Source organism: Dreissena polymorpha, chromosome 11 (assembly GCF_020536995.1).
Source record: "Dreissena polymorpha isolate Duluth1 chromosome 11, UMN_Dpol_1.0, whole genome shotgun sequence".
In the NCBI taxonomy this organism is placed as follows: Eukaryota; Metazoa; Mollusca; class Bivalvia; order Myida; family Dreissenidae; genus Dreissena; species Dreissena polymorpha.
Window position 1 is genome coordinate 54,057,191 of NC_068365.1, and position 16,614 is coordinate 54,073,804.

Below are 16,614 nucleotides of genomic sequence, written 5' to 3' on the forward strand. Positions count from 1 at the left end.
TGTTAGAGAATACACAATGCCTGTTAAAATAAAATGAAATGAAATTTACAATAACACGTAAAAGAACAGTTGAATATAAACTGAACTAAATAAATATACGATTATGATCTTAAATTGTTAATTGACATCATAATATACATGTGGTTTGTAGTTATGGAATTTGTTATGTGTGTGATGTTCTGTGATGTTTGACGGAATTTATCATTTGCCACTTTTACATCTACTAAATAATTAGCTCTCGAAGGAGGTCGATGCTGAAGATTCTCTTTGTTTATATAAATGTATTCATATGCATTTGTTTTATGTGAGTGTGACGTCTTACTTAGGCGTCCGATCAAAGTGTATGGTTTTAATTTATCTAAATGAACAGTCAGAGACGTGAAATGATATATAACTTCAACATTTTTTGCTTCAAAATCAATGCTTTATATAAGTTATGTCGTATATGTCTATTGAAAAAAATCATGCACGCCCATGCATTATATGTGGGTTGTTGTGCAAGTTAATAACACACTGATTTTAAAATTATATAAATATGAATCTGTTTTGACTTCATCACAGCAGCGACGACAAATAAAAAGTTGGATGAAAAAAAGCAAACAAGGTATGAAAAGTAAATGTTAATGAATGCCGAGTTAAAATTTATTGCTGAACATGTTTTTCGAGCCTCAATTTTAAAACTTTATCTTATATAAAAACTTTAAAAACAATTTTCCATTTTTTTCTATTTCTACACATATGGTGAGGTATTTTTGGTTGAGTTTTATTGCACTGTATGATGACGATTGTATTAATCAATAAATATCAGTTTTTATGCCCCCGGTAGGGTGGCATATAGCAGTTGAACTGTCCGTCAGTGTGTCAGTCCGTCCGTCCGTCCGTCCGAAAACTTTAATGGCAATAACGTTTTCAATATTGAAGATAGCAACTTGATATTTGGCATGCATGTGCATCTCACGGAGCTGCCCATTTTGAGTGGTGAAAGGTGAAGGTTAAGGTCATCCTTCAAGGTCAAATGTCTAATATATGGCGTCTGTCCGTCCGTCCAAAAACTTTAACATTTGCCATAACTATTCACTATTAAAGATAGCAACTTGATATTTGGCATGCATGTGTATCTCATGGAGCTGAACATTTTGGGTGGTGAAAGGTGAAGGTGAAGGTCATCCTTCAAGGTCAAATGGCAAATATATGGCGTCTGTTCGTCCGAAAACTTTAACATTGGCCATAACTTTTTCAATATTGAAGATAGCAACTTGATATTTGGCATGCATGTGTATCTCATGAAGCTGCCCATTTTGAGTGGTAGAAGTTTAAGGTCAAGGTCATCCTTCAAGGTCAAAGGTAATTTTTTTTCAAAGCGGCGTTCTCATGAAGCTGCACATTTTGAGTGGTGGAAGTTCAAGGTCAAGGTCATCCTTCAAGGTCAAAGGTAAAAAAAAATAAAAAAAATATTTTTTTTTCAAAGCGGTGCAATAGGGGGCATTGTGTTTCTGACGAACACATCTCTTGTTAATTTATTCTTTACTTTTTGGTTTGTTATCGAATTATAAGTATTACATTTTTTTTACCAACATGAGATTTTTATAAATTTTGTATAAATCTATATGCTGTAGTTGGGACAAAACATGGAGTAGACAATCATTAAATCGACATCAATTATATAGTTATAGTAAAGTATGTTTTATCATGTATGCATTATATGTAGGCATATACGACCATATGTCAAACGTAAGTTGTACTTATATTGTTTTCGAATATTGCAGAAAAACAGACGTTCATTTGAGAAAAGTACAGCCATGCACTGGTTCCATTAAAGGTATTAAATGCATTAAATTCGAGCAAAGCCATGAATTATATAAACGCTTTATTATACATGTCCGAATATATTGATCAAACATTTAATATTTAATGTTTCAGTCGGTAGCCTTTTCGGAACAAAGGTTTTCAAAATAGAGCTAAATGACGACCTACGAAAAGGGCTTCTGAATAAGAATTATACAAAAGCAAAAGAATTTGCGATAAGTCGAATTTTAGATGAATTGTGTAATTTTGGCGCGTTTGTTGAATTGGATATACCGCCATTGTTTTATTTACGAAAGAAAATCGCTTATATGGTTTTACCGTCTTCATCTTGGTGGGGAGATTTGGATTTTACGACAGATGGGACAATACCAGCGGCAGTGCTCGCCTACAGAAATGAGTTTAGAGAATCCTTCTTCTTTCGGGATAGGCGTACACTTTATTTGCTAGATGAACATATTTGTAATAATCAATCACGTTTGTCTTCTATTAACTTCTGTGACATCACGGTAACAAACCCCTTTGGTGGTTTTCACTTGCTTACCTGCAATAGTACGTATATGTACCCGAACGAAGGTAATCGCCACGATAAACATCTGAATCAACCAGAACTAAAATACCCAACTCAAGTTTCTGAAGCTCAACAACAACACGACAGTTCAGTGTCAGAAGAGGAAACCTTTCTAGATGAACATCCTTCAACAAGCCATCAAAACGATACTTCTCTGTCTGTTAATCAGACTGGCACTTTTCGTCATGACAATTTACCGGATAGTTCGCATCTCGTGCAGATAGACAGACCACACGTTCAGATCAATATGGCATTTAGAAATCCAGGGGATGATGAAATGCGCTTTAATCAGAACAACACGGAGCGGGTTCAATACATGGCTACTAGTATAAGAGGGCAGCAAAGAAGATTTCCGGTACGCATTGGTTGCTTTAGCATACTTTTACATATTTCATTACACCCGATTATTGACCAATACAAAGTTCATTCGTTTGTGAAAGTAAAATATCGTGCTTATTATAAGACGTTTACAAATTCTAGTTGACATTTAATAGAAATATATTACAACTTATTGGTATTTTATATTATGAAATGAATGTCAATGTTACAGACGGCTAAATATGCTTCGTATGAAAATGTTGGTAGCAGGAGGGAGACGTATCGCGGATGGCCCTTACAACAACCAGATCCTCAAACCCTTTGCAATGCTGGTTTCTTCTTTACAGGTACAATAAAGTTATATTGATAATTCATTTGACTAATTGTTTACTCTTTCTTATGTTCTTTTGTTTGATGGTTAATAGAATCACACATAACCACATAAAGATACCTTGTTGTAATCATCATACATCTTAACTATATAATAAGTACTAAAGCGCCGTTAATTCTGTCAAAAGTATTATTTATCCCTTGTCGCACTGAATCCAATGCTCTATTTTGCAGGCCAAAGCTACGACCTTGTACGATGTTTCTGCTGCGGTATCGGCCTGAAAGACTTTTCAGACGCGGACAATCCACTTCTGGAACACGCGAAACATTCGGGAAACTGTCCGTTTTTGCTTGAACAGTTTGGAAGTCGGGAAGCGTTAGAAATTTATAAGGTTAGAGTTGCCGTTTTTTTTTCTAAATATCCAAACTCTCTATTCTTCAACTGACTTAGTATTTGTACTTAACAAAAGGTTAGTAATGGTATATGCATTATTAAACAATGTTATTTGTATATATTGCAGCAGAACAACACGCGTCCCGACCCAGAAGAAATTAGACGAAGACAGCGTGAACTGTATCAACAGCAACAAGGTATTTTTGCGTTTCATACGCTCATAGTTTTACGTTATACATAAAATACGAACGAACAAAATAATCATTCACATAGAATCCACTTATGCACTTAATGTTCAACGGGACAAATACAAGATTTATTCGTCTTACATCCCTGGACATTTTCATGCACACCATGATTGCAAAATCCGCAATTACACCAACGATTGTGGATTCACAAAGCCCGTTTATTACTTTACGCAGGTCTGCAAATTTGCGCAACATATGTTGAACTTGAAATATATACACTATTTTATCAAATGAAGATTAATGTTGTATATCATGTTCATGATACCCTACCACAAAGGTACACTCTTAAAAAAACACTACCTTTATGTCCCAAACATATCATATGCAAGTAATAGTTCTGTTTGGTTAAAAATCAGCCGTGATCTGAATTGATTTTAAATTTGCTAATAAAAACAGCCATACCTCGATCGAATTTAATACGGAAATTGTTATTGTGACTTTGGTGTAGACCCTTTGGCTTTATACGATTGTTTTATCATACAGTCATCAATTTAAATTTGGTCGGCATATTATATGTTAAGTTGGTTGAAAGCAGTTAATAATTGTATGTGTAGAAGTGAGCTCGAAAGACATTTATTTTTTATGACATAATATGTTTTAAATGTTTTGTTTAATCCATCGGCCGTTATCGTCGGGTATCACATTTCCCTTTTTTGTTTACATGAATCATTCCTTTTTTTCCGATATATTTATTATAACAGAAACTGTATTGATACATTTATTTATAAATAATTAATATTTACACATAATTAAACTTCTTATACTATATGCAACAGCAGTGGTTTAGTTTTCGTTAAGACAGGCAACCAGAGAGACTAGTTTATTAACGTCTCACTTTTGTAAGTACAAACACAGTAAAGCAGAACAAAATCATTATATATATGTAAACAATCACTCTTAAAGAGTTACGAGAGACGATGGTTCTAACAATTCTAAAAGTGTTCAATGAGTTTATGCATCATAAAAACTTTCACAAATGTTAGAAATATAATAAAGATCATCAAGGAAATTAAATTTAAAAGGATTAATTATACCCCCACAAACGAAGTTTAAGGGGTTATATAGGAGTTAACTTGTCTGTCTGTCGGTCGGTCGGTCTGTCTGTCGGTCCGAATTAAGTGTCCGCTCTCTAACTAGGTCAGGGGGTCACTTGGTGCGTTTTAAACATTCAGCATGTTGTCCGCTCTCTAATTCAAGTAGTTTTCATCCGATCTTCACCAAACTTGGTCAGAAGTTGTATCTAGATGATCTTAAGGCCAAGTTTGAACCTGGGCCTTGCCGGGTCGAAAACTAGGTCACGGGGTCACTTAGTGCGTTTTTTAACATTCAGCATGGTGTCCTCTCTCTTATTCAAATAGTTTTAATCTGATCTTCACCAAACTTGGTCAGAAGTTTTATCTAGATGATCTGAAGGCCAAGTTCGAACATGCACCATGCCAGATCAAAAACTAGATCACAGGGTCACTTAGTACGTTTTACACATTGAGCATGGTGTCCGCTCTCTATTTCAAGTAGTTTAAATCCGATCTTCACCACACTTGGTCAGAAGTTGTAACTAGATGATGTGTAGGTCAAGTTCGAACATGGGCCATGCGGGGTAAAAAACTAGGTCACGGGGTCACTTAGTGTTTTTTAAACCTCATCATGTTGTCCGCTCTCTAATTCAAGTAGTTTTTATCCAATCTTCACCAAAATTGGTCAGAAGTTGTATCTTGATAATGTCTAGGGCAAGTTTGAATATGGGTCATGCCAGGTCAAAAACAAGGTCAAGGGGTCACTTAGTGCGTTTTAAACATCACAATGTTGTCCGCTCTCTAATTCAAGTAGTTTTCATCCAATGTTCACCAAACTTAGTCAGAAGTTGTATCTAGATGATGTCTAGGTCAAGTTTGAATATGGTTCATGCTGGGTCAAAAACTAGGTCACGGGGTATCTTAGTGCGTTTTAAACCTAACTATGTTGTCCGCTCTCTAATTCAAGTAGTTTTCATCCAATCCTCACCAAACTTGGTCACAAGTTTTATCTAAATGATCTCTAGGACAAGTTTGAACATGGGCCATTCCGTGCCTAAAACTAGGTCACGGGGTCACTTAGTGCGTTTTTTAACATGCAGCATGGTGTCCGCTCTTTGATTCAAGTAGTTTACATCCGATCTTCACCAAACTTGGTCAGACGTTTTATGGAGATGATCTTAAGGCCAAGTAAGAACATGGGCCTTTCTGAGTCAAAAACTAGGTCAAGGGGTCACTTAGTGCGTTTTAAAAATTGAGCATAGTGTCCGCTGTTTTTTGTGAAGACGACATTCAAAATATTATGTGTCAATGCGGCTTGTGGGGGTTTTCGTCACGTCTGTGACAAAGCTCTAGTTTTATTTGAAAAAATAAATATATATTGATATATTAAGTGCATATTTCATAGGTCGGCCAGTTACGAACTACAGAGCAAAGCACGAACGATTCCGGTCATTATCGTCACGCCTTGACACGTTCATATCCTGGCCTCCAAATTTATCACAGAGACCAGAACAATTGGCGGCGGCAGGATTGTATTACACAGGTTGGTAAATCCTGATGAAGGTGTATGCTCCATAACAACACATGTAGCTATGAGAATAGAATCTTTCAGAAAATTACTTTTTAAGAACTAGAAATCGTTGTTGTGTTTCCTACAGTGGCACAGGGGTAACATTCACTCCTCTTTTCTATCTCGTTGCCACGACTTAGTAACTCGTGGCTACGAGTTAGCTATGTTGTGGCCACGAGATAGAAAAAAGAGGAGTGCAAAACTAAATAAAAGAGGAGTGCAATTAAAAAAGAGCGGTGCTGTAAATAAAGGAGGGGTGCATTAAACAAAAGAGGGGAGAATTTCGAGATCTCGAGATCTCGACTTAGCTAACTCGTGGCCACGAGTTAGTCAGCCAATCAAATTTTGCGTAACATGTGTAAATATTCTGAACGCATATGTATAGCTGGCCAAAGCGGGCTTTTAATGTAATGATTAATTCCCTTTGTATAAAGATCACCAAGGACGACGATATGGAACAATTTGATTGGCTGCCTCACTCGTGGCCACGAGTTAGCTAAGTCGGGATCTCGAGATAGCAAAAAGTATCTCCTCTTTTGTTGATGCTTTCTTCCCTTTGTATAAAGATCACCATGAACGACCATATGGAACAATGTGATTGGCTGACTAACTCGTTGTCACGAGTAAGCTTAGTCGGGATCTCGATATCTCGAAGTTTTCTCCTCTTTTGTTTAGTGCACACTTCCTTTATTTACTGCACTGCTCTTTTTTTTAATTGCACTCCTCTTTTATTTAGCGTTGCACTCCTCTTTTTCTATCTCGGGGCCACGACATAGCTAACTCGTGGCCACGAGTTACTAAGTCGTGACCACAAGATAGAAAAAAGAGGAGTGCAATTTATAAAAAGAGGAGTGAATGTCACTTCTATGACACCGTAGTTTCCAGATACACATACAATACTATCTTTACACGCAAATTACTTTTTAAAGGATATGAAATTGTACATATGATTATTAGATTTTTAAATGACTTGTCTTTCAGCATTACTTAGATTTATTGTTATTGTACAACTGATAGAAATACTATGCATATTTTGTGTGATGTTTTTTTCAGTTTAATGTGTAACAACTTATGAACATCAGTTAAACTGTAAAACAAATACATAGATACAAGTTGTTGTGTATAAACGATAAGTTGAAAGCGAATGATCGAAATACCTCGTAATTTGAAACTTAAAGCAAATACGATTTTCAGTCGTCAATCCATTGTATTAAAAGAAATTTTTCTACAAAAATATAATTAATTTTAAACATGGTATTTTTAACAATTTGAGTAATATTTAATTTGAAGCTAAGATTTAAACACTACCCAAAGTCACATTGAATATTGTAAAGAGTGCAAATAGATAATAAACCTTTAGGCCGTACATACCCGTGCTTGAAACGTGCGACACAAAATCGCCATAATATCATTCTCAAAGACACGCATTTTAGTTTAGGAGTCCCTCTGACAAAAGCGGAGGATATACCACTTGTTTGAATGTTATGATCTTTGTTCAGCTTATGAACTTGAAAATGCGCATACGTTACAGCGTGTAGTTCTGTTTCCGTCGATTTCCATTAAATTGTAATATGCAATGTTTTGTTGTTTATACCTTTTCAATGAAACTGTTGCGTTATATGCTGTGTTTAAGTATGCGAAATATACATGTTTGCTCATCCAAGGCGTTGACGACCATTGTCGCTGCTTCGCGTGTGATGGCGGTTTAAGGAAATGGGAACCAGGCGATGAGCCCTGGATAGAACACTGTCGATGGTTTCCGGCCTGTCCATATGCACGCGAAGTAAAAGGGGATGAATTTATCAACCTTATTCAATTGTCAGCAGATCAAGCAGCAAGTGTAAGTGTTATAATTCTTATTTTTTCTGTTAAGCACTCCTGCATGCTTTATTTATTTTTTTACATTCATGAGTATATATGGAAACAGGAAACCACATCGGGTCAGAATGAGGAGATGAATGGTGCTATGGCTGCTGTAACAATAGATGATCGACTGGTTCAAAGGATTGTGGAGAAACATCGACACATGATTACATATGACATGGGATTTCCCGAAGACGATGTTAGAAATGCGGTCCTGGAACTGGTTCAACAAGGTTGTTTATAATAACTATGGTAGCAGATTGACACATACTGTTATGACCTCCTAAAATAAATATGATTTATGGAACAAGATGAAGTTGAATTATCTTTATTCTTACTACATGATTTAATACTATTAAATATATTTATTGTTTTATGATCAGCCTAGTGTTATATTGATTATATACTTTGATTTATTTTAAAGTTCTTTGCACAATTTGTATTAACTTGGTAAAAATAAATCAACTTATCCCACCCAAATCAATTTGTTAATACGTTTTAGGCACCGGAGATCCGGACATTGAGGAAATTGTAACACGTATGGAAGTAATACGTGAGAGAAAGTCGCTTGACGAGAATCTCATAACGCAACCACCGCCATGTCCACAATCAACAGGTAATAACATATTATGGCCTTCTTACTGTTTTATCTACGTTTATGCTTCATTAGAACTCGCTATTTAAATGTCAGTGTTTCTTTTTAATGTTAGCCTGCTCGATTGATCGAGACTTTACACAAGAATGTTTTCTGTTTATTAATTTTGTATTTATTAAGCAGTGTTTATCGATGTCTCACAAACTGTCAACACATTGTGGATCTATTGTCTTAGTGATACCCCTTCTTAATGAATGAAGAACTTATTTATGAAGAACAAAACAAATAACGCATCCGCATGTACTATGATAGTTTTAAACTAATACATTATTTATATTCTTGTAGTATCTTGCGAATGTGCGTTGTAATAGACACGGCGTCTGCCAAATTTTTTAGAAATGTCAAGCACTATGTGGTTTAAGGCCGGAAGCTGTAGTTCGTTTAATTGAAAAGAAACACAATTACCATTTCAGAGACATTGATGGAACAAAATCAACGACTAAAGAGCATACTTTTATGTCATGTTTGCCACAAAAACCAAATAAACGCCTTATTTCTACCTTGTACTCATCACAAGTACTGTTTTGACTGCACACAAGCGAACGATAGATGTCCAGACTGTGGCAGACCGATTAAGGAAAGGATTCGCACGTTTATGGGATGATCAATCAGCTGACATATATAAATTCATTTTATTTGTATCAGAATAAAGTAGACCATTCAGGCTAAATAAGATTTGGCTATGTTACTATAAACTAGGTATTTTTCAAAAACATTACAATGAAATATATTTGAGGCCGAGGCTTCTTGCGAGACTTTGAAGCAAACGAAGCAAAAGTGAATGCGAATGTTTTTTATGTTAGCATTTAAATAAGAATATGTTGAATCTCTCTGAGTGCATATATTTTAATTTTCGAGGAAATCATTGCGATTATTTTTTTGGCGGTATATGCACTATTTGTCTGGTTTATTTCACATTCCTGTCGAAACTTACAAACAAACCACTCGTTTATGTAACATAATATACAAAAATGATTCTGTAATCAAAAACGTACTAACTTTTTCTCACAGTAGTGGCCATTTTGGTTCTATTGCGAAAGTAACAACTGCGGATGCGCTGACAATTGTTCTGATCTAAAATCAGCTGTATACAGGTGTATACAAGCAATCGCTGCTCAACTAAGTATATTTGTATTTATCATAGTTGACACAAACATTGCATTTTTGTTATTCACGATTACTTGAATATCCAACTAACACCATTATAAATGATCATGATCGTTTGCTCTATAGACGATAATGCAGTTCCTCACTATTTGTTTACACAATAAAACAAAACGCAATATTAAAAATTCAATGATTTGAATAGTTATCTTCTCTGGAACAGGGAGCGTGCACGACGCAGAGAAGGCACATGACAGTGTTTGAGTCACGATTCCATGAATCTAGACAATACAAAAGAAATATCACTTTATCTAATGTTTCAGCTAACATATTAGCTACACACAATATTGGTGATACTTATAAGCAAAGCTAGTGGATCGTCACCAAATACTATCAAATACAGCTACATACACTCAAACATTAAAATTCACACAGTGTGCTCGCGTTGCTTATAACCATCTTTCTCATAATTATCTTTTAATCTGCATGTAATGCTATATAGTTATTTATATTCAACGCGATATATCTGTCATGACAAATACCCTGGTTAAAACGTCCGTAGCTTCTTTACTACATAACAAGGACTACATTGGGTATGCATAATATGGCATATGACATATCTTACAAAGCATGCGTCTACACTGGTTTGCATTCTAAAATATAACGAATGAATGCAATAATGCGACAGAACTAAACACTGCAAAACAGTGTTGTCTAATATAGAAAAGTGTACACGCTTAATTTTGTACACTATCTTATCTTAGTAGACTGAAGTTGTTCTTGTTGCATTGGAAACGTTTGTCGTATATGCTGTTGTTATTGATGAATTTTGATAGAAAGATCCTCGTTTGCCCTATATGCGACTGTTGTTGATGCTTTTTACAGAGAGATCAATGTTCGTGTATATAACGTTTTATTTGTTCTTTTTTCATTTGATCTTTTGAATTGTTAAAAAAAAACGTTTTGTTGTATATACGGCTATGGCTATTATTACCATTCTACTTTTCCAATGATGTATACTCGTAAACATAGATTCATGTTTATATTAAAAAATTCTTTTTGAAAAACTGTATTTAAATTGATACAATTAACTTATTAACGTAAAATAAGTTTGAATATAAATGCAATTGAATTGTTTCTTGCATGATGAGTGTCTGTTATTTTTTAGGTTAAATATTATATATAATATGTCTACACTAATGGCCTTTCACTTTAAAAACAAAATAAAACATAGAAAAGTCAGATTTTTGTGTCCATTGAATTTGTATGACCCCCACTTCGAAGAAGAGGGTGTATATTGTTTTGCTGGATGTCGGTCGGTCTGTCGGTAGACCAGTTCGTTTCGATCAATAACTTGTGAACGGATTGACCAATGGGCTTGATACTTCTCATGTGCATATGCCTTTTCATCTTCGATCAATAACTTGTGAACGGATTGACCAATTGGCTTGATACTTCTCATGGGCATAGGCCTTTAAATGTAGATAACCCCTATTGAAATTAGAGTCACTAGGTCAAAGGTCAATTTCACTGTCACACTAAGAGTGAACATTGTTACTGACCAATAACTTGTAAACGGAACGACCGATCGGCTTGATACTTTCCATTTGGATTGGCGTTGGACAATAGATGGCCGCTATTGAAATTGGGATCACTAAGTCAAAATTCAAGATAATTGTCATACTAAGTGTGGAATCGTTTACAATCAATAACTCTTCAACTGATTCATCGATTGACCTGATACTTCCCATGTGCTCTTGCCTTGGACAGTAGATAACCCCTATTGAAATTGGGGTCACTAGGTCAAAGGTCAAGGTGACTGTCTCAATAAGTGTGAAAATCGTTTCCGAACAATAACTCGTAAACGAATTTACCGATCGGCTTGATACTTCACATGTATATTGGTCTTGGCCAGTAGATGACCCTTATTGAAATTTGGGTCACTTGTTCAAAGGTCAAGTTCACCATGACATTAAGTGTTAAATTGGTTTCCGTTCGATATGTCACCAAAGGATTGGGTGATGGGCCTCATACTTTGCAGATGCCTTGCCCTTGAATAGTAGATAATCCCTATTGAAAGTTAGGCCAATGATCAAAGTCACTGTGATATTGAATGTGAAAATCATGTCCGATTGATAACTCGTGAGCGGGTGGACCGATCGGCCTGATTGTTCTTAGATACATTGGCCTCGCACATTTTCCATGGGTAATTCAGCAACAACTCCACCATGGCGCCTGATACATTGCAAGATGTATTGGACTTGGTCATTATATGACTTTAGGGTGTGTCGCGTGCAACAGAAATACAATAGCTAAATATGTTTGGTCAAGATCACACTAAGAGGCCAGTTGATTTACAGTCAATTAACAAAAGTGTATCAGATGATGAAGGCTCATATCAAAATTATGCTCACAGTCGCTGGTAACAGAACAATTTTCACTTGTTTGCTTGTGTATTTACATATTGTGATTGTTCTTGAAAATACTGATGATGCTAGACTAAAGCGAAGAAACGAACAGGCCAAGATAAGAGAAAACTTTATAGAATAACTATTGAGAATGCTACACTGAAGGGAGGAAACGTTCAGACCAAGATAATAAAAAAAACAACATTATAGAATAAATATTGAGAATGCTACACTGAAGCGAGGAAACGTTCAGACCAAGATAATAAAAAAACATTATAGGAATAATCTTGAGAATGCTAGACTGAAGCGAGGTAACGTTCAGACCAAGATAACAGTGAAAAATTATAGAATTAATCTTGAGAATGCTAGACTGAAGCGAGGAAACGTTCAGACCAAGATAATAGAAAAACATTATAGCATTAATCTTGAGAATGCTAGACTGAAGCGAGGAAACGTTCAGACCAAGATAATAGAAATACATTATAGAATTAATCTTGAGAATGCTAGACTGAAGCGAAGAAACGTAGAGACCATATATACGGTTTTATTTCGGAGAGAACGGATTTCGGATGTACTTTTATAACGCTATGTTTAAGCAAAGCCGGATTTAAGTTTGACATTGAGGTTGACATTAATTTGTTAATGTGAGTATTTTAATAAACATTTTCATGTGTTTAAAATATTTTCACATTTCCAGGCTCTATATAGTTTGACATTTAGTTGTTAATATGAGTACATGTATTTGACAAAACATTTTCATGTGTTTACAATATTTTCACACTTCTAGGCTCTATATAACCTTAAAGTCAAATGCAGTTGTAAAGATCTCGAGATCTCGCAGAGTCTGTTATAAAAGCCTATGTTATTGATGCAGCTTGTGAACACATTGGACTTCCAAATTCCGATGTTGTCCCTGAAAACATTCCTGATTCTTTCCAAATAAAGGCTGAAGAGATCAGAAGTTGGCTTATTGAACAGGTCTCGCCCAATATACAGAAGGTAACGCAATCAACAAGAAATGCTTTGAATGGCACATACATGCAAGAAGACAATGCTGATCCTGTGTATAATTACGGCAAAATTGTTATAGAGTTAGGATTGATTAACATTGTATAAAATCCAAACAGAAATCGTTGGCTTCAGATAATGATGTATTTAATGATTATGTTGAAGGGTCACAACAATCGCTCCAAGTATGCACCTGAAGTACTTAGGTTGTTATCTCACCAGTTTGCATTGCTTAGTGAACGATCTTAACATGAGACCCTTTATGGTCTGTTTGTCAATATTGGAAAGTCAATTATACCAGCTGACTTACAAATGGAATATTTGGTCAGACTTACCAAAGGATATTTAAGGTCAATGTGCTCCAATGTTACAGAGAAATCTTTGGTTAAGCGCAGTTGTTCTTTCTTTAGGTTGAATAAGATATCAGATCATTATGACCAGGAAACATGTACCATAAAACGGGCACATAGACACAAGAGACTGTCATCTTTCCAGATGAAAAGAAAATAATCAGCAGCTTAAGCAGCTTAAGAGCAATAAGACCCTTTCTGGTTACTCCAGGTAGACACGAGACGTCAATGAAGAAGACTCCAAAAAATCCCATTACAAAACTAAATTTGGAGGAATTGATCAAGTGGATCGAGAATCACAAAGTGAACATTTTCTATGAATTGTAGACTTAATTTTCCCTTGGTGTAATTTTATGTACTTAACAAGTGTCAAATAGGATACAACGTATTATTTTTAGAGTCTTGTTTTACATATTAATTGCTTACATGGCCATGTTTACCTGGAAACGATCAGAAAGAGATATTGTTACATCATTTTTTTTTCTTTTTATAGCAAGTAATATAAGAAAAAAGTTGGTTCATAGTTCCCCGGTATATCATACTGAAACAAACACTTTAAAGATGCTAGGGACAATTCAAATAAACGATTAAAACTGGAAAATTAGAAATATAAAAACTGTTAAACAACATGCACTCGAAATATGCTCCATGGGTAAAAAAATTATTATATGTATCAATTTACCGAAATTTGCAATACTATGATTTCGTGTTTAGCAATACGGTCTATTGGAAATGGTTCCCAGGACCGGTAAGTCAAGGTCAATATTTTAGGAGGAAAATATTAAATTCATTATATAAAATAACAGCATCTTTTACAAATAATCATTCTTAAGAAGTTTTCAGGTTTTTTTTAAGGAAAATATCCTATTGAGCACACTTAAACGAATCCATTCAGAAGAGAACTGCAGTACATTGTTCAAACAACTCTTTGATTTCCAAACTTCCATTCCAGTTCCAGATCAGAATTACAAACGCTGCAACAGGCAAGTGATCTAACCATTGTGTGGAACCCGAAGAAAGAATTTATTATGTCATGTTTGCATATTGAATTGTTTAAACAGTATTATTTCATGTCTTTCCCCATTTCTGTTGACGCCAAGTCTCGTTGGTTGAAGTACAGGATGGCCTGTGCATCTGTTCTCGTTCTTCCAGCTCGTCCAATTCCTTGGACATGTGCTAAAAAAAGAAGACAATTTGATTCTTTGTGTTAAGTTGTTAGCAGTTGTAAATTGTATTATTTATTATTTATTGACTGAGTGCAAAACCGAATCTCTGTGATTTAGCGTATAGAAACACGTATCGATTATTTTATGGTTGAATAATTGGCTTTTATACGTTTCCATTAAGTTGTGACTGGACAATTCATTGTCCGACCACTTTGGACGAACTCCATCGGTAAGGTATTTACTAACGTAGGCCTATGATAATTAGTTGAAAATGTTCACACCACTGAGTAGAATTGTTAATATTTTTTTCAGTTTTATAATGCTGTTTAACGAAAAGTGTAAGGTTCCTAAAGTGCAATACAAAACGAAAGAAAAACAAAACTCGGACATCACCAAGCACATTGTCTTCAATTATAGTTACCAATGCAAATGAATATTAATCGCAAATGCACCATTATATTTTGTCCCTATCAAAATATTTGCCATAATAGTATTTATTTTTATTTTCAGACACCATCGTTACTTCCGCATGACGACGGAAGAGCCAGGTGTGGCCACAATGCGCACGGGAGTCGGATGTCAAGAGGTCAAGGTTCCTGTGGCTATGGATGGCGTCCACATTCCATACCAACGACCGCAGATTGTAGATCTAGACGCCAATGGACGAAAGGCCGAAACAAACATGAGTACTTGTACAAAGTTGTCAGGCAGTATCTCTGCAATGCTAACAAGGATGCTTCACGTACTTGCCCTTGCCCAAAAAACATAACTATAGTTATGTTGTCGCATCTATGGCATCTACGGCAAGAAATTACTCGCATTATAATGTCAATATTTACAGGCGAATGACAAATAACTTCAAACTTATTCTTCAGTACTTTAAGAATTTTCTTCAATGTCTGTTTGAATACACATTGGTTTATTTATAACAAAGCTAAATTACACTTTTTTCATATAAAATGAAATATTTGTATTCCCTTCAGCATGTTTCTATAGAAATCATGTCAAACGAAGAATTCTACATACACTATAAGCAGAATAATAAATAAATTGTGAACATGCTAAGAATAATTATAAAAAAGATAAGTGTGCAAAGTAGATATTATTAAAGATTACTCGACTCTTAATTTTTAGGAAAAGCACTTTTCGGAAATTAAAATATAACATTTCAACACAATGAAATTATAATTATTATTATTATTATTATTATTGGATATTGTTAGTTTATGTATTGATGGTGTAATTGATAGTGCTTGTTTTGAACATGATGTGTGTATTCCTATGAAAAACTAAATGATATGTTTTGAAAATATATGAGATTGGTTTAGCAAAATATGATGTAAACTGTATGGTTTGCTGGTCGATGTACATATAAGTGGACTTTGTTGCTAAGTAACGTATGTTAGATTACAGTTTAATGTTAATCACTACTATTTGTATAACACATAGATACCTGATAATATATATTTAACAAAATAAATGTGTTCTTAAATTGTATTTCATGTAATATTTATAAGTGTGGATTTTTATGTAACATACATCTTAATGCGATTTACTTGAAAACGTTGTTAACGTCAAAACACCTCTGCAGTTCTGTTTCTGAAATAAAAGATTCTCAGTAAGTAATGGGGCTAAATCTTTAAATTTGGGGTATCATAATAACAAGCACAGAACAGTCTTTATCAATCTATAGAAAACAAAAAATATGAAATTTTATCACAAATGCAGGTTTTTTCACGACATTGCTATATATATATATATATATATATATATATATATATATATATATATATATATATATATATATATATAT

The 16,614-nt window shown here is 34.7% G+C and overlaps 1 protein-coding gene across 11 annotated transcripts in view; it reads left to right on the forward strand.

The window, feature by feature from the left end:
- LOC127851280 (uncharacterized) overlaps window positions 1-16,250 on the forward strand; it is a 57,450-nt gene extending 41,200 nt beyond the window's left edge. For 7 of the 11 annotated variants that reach the window (XM_052384957.1, XM_052384963.1, XM_052384958.1 and 4 more), the window contains exons 9-19: window positions 562-604; window positions 1,767-1,819; window positions 1,921-2,729; window positions 2,925-3,039; window positions 3,257-3,414; window positions 3,544-3,613; window positions 6,083-6,220; window positions 7,912-8,087; window positions 8,175-8,343; window positions 8,613-8,726; window positions 9,179-11,111. In XM_052384957.1, coding sequence (XP_052240917.1) covers window positions 562-604; window positions 1,767-1,819; window positions 1,921-2,729; window positions 2,925-3,039; window positions 3,257-3,414; window positions 3,544-3,613; window positions 6,083-6,220; window positions 7,912-8,087; window positions 8,175-8,343; window positions 8,613-8,726; window positions 9,179-9,369 — 2,036 coding nt within the window. In that variant the 3' untranslated portion in view covers window positions 9,370-11,111. Of the gene's footprint in view, window positions 1-561; window positions 605-1,766; window positions 1,820-1,920; window positions 2,730-2,924; window positions 3,040-3,256; window positions 3,415-3,543; window positions 3,614-6,082; window positions 6,221-7,911; window positions 8,088-8,174; window positions 8,344-8,612; window positions 8,727-9,178; window positions 11,112-14,587; window positions 14,647-15,311 lie in introns of those variants that run through there. The other 4 variants (XM_052384966.1, XM_052384967.1, XM_052384965.1 and 1 more) reach the window with 4 other exon arrangements.
- Window positions 16,251-16,614: the final 364 nt, after the last annotated feature.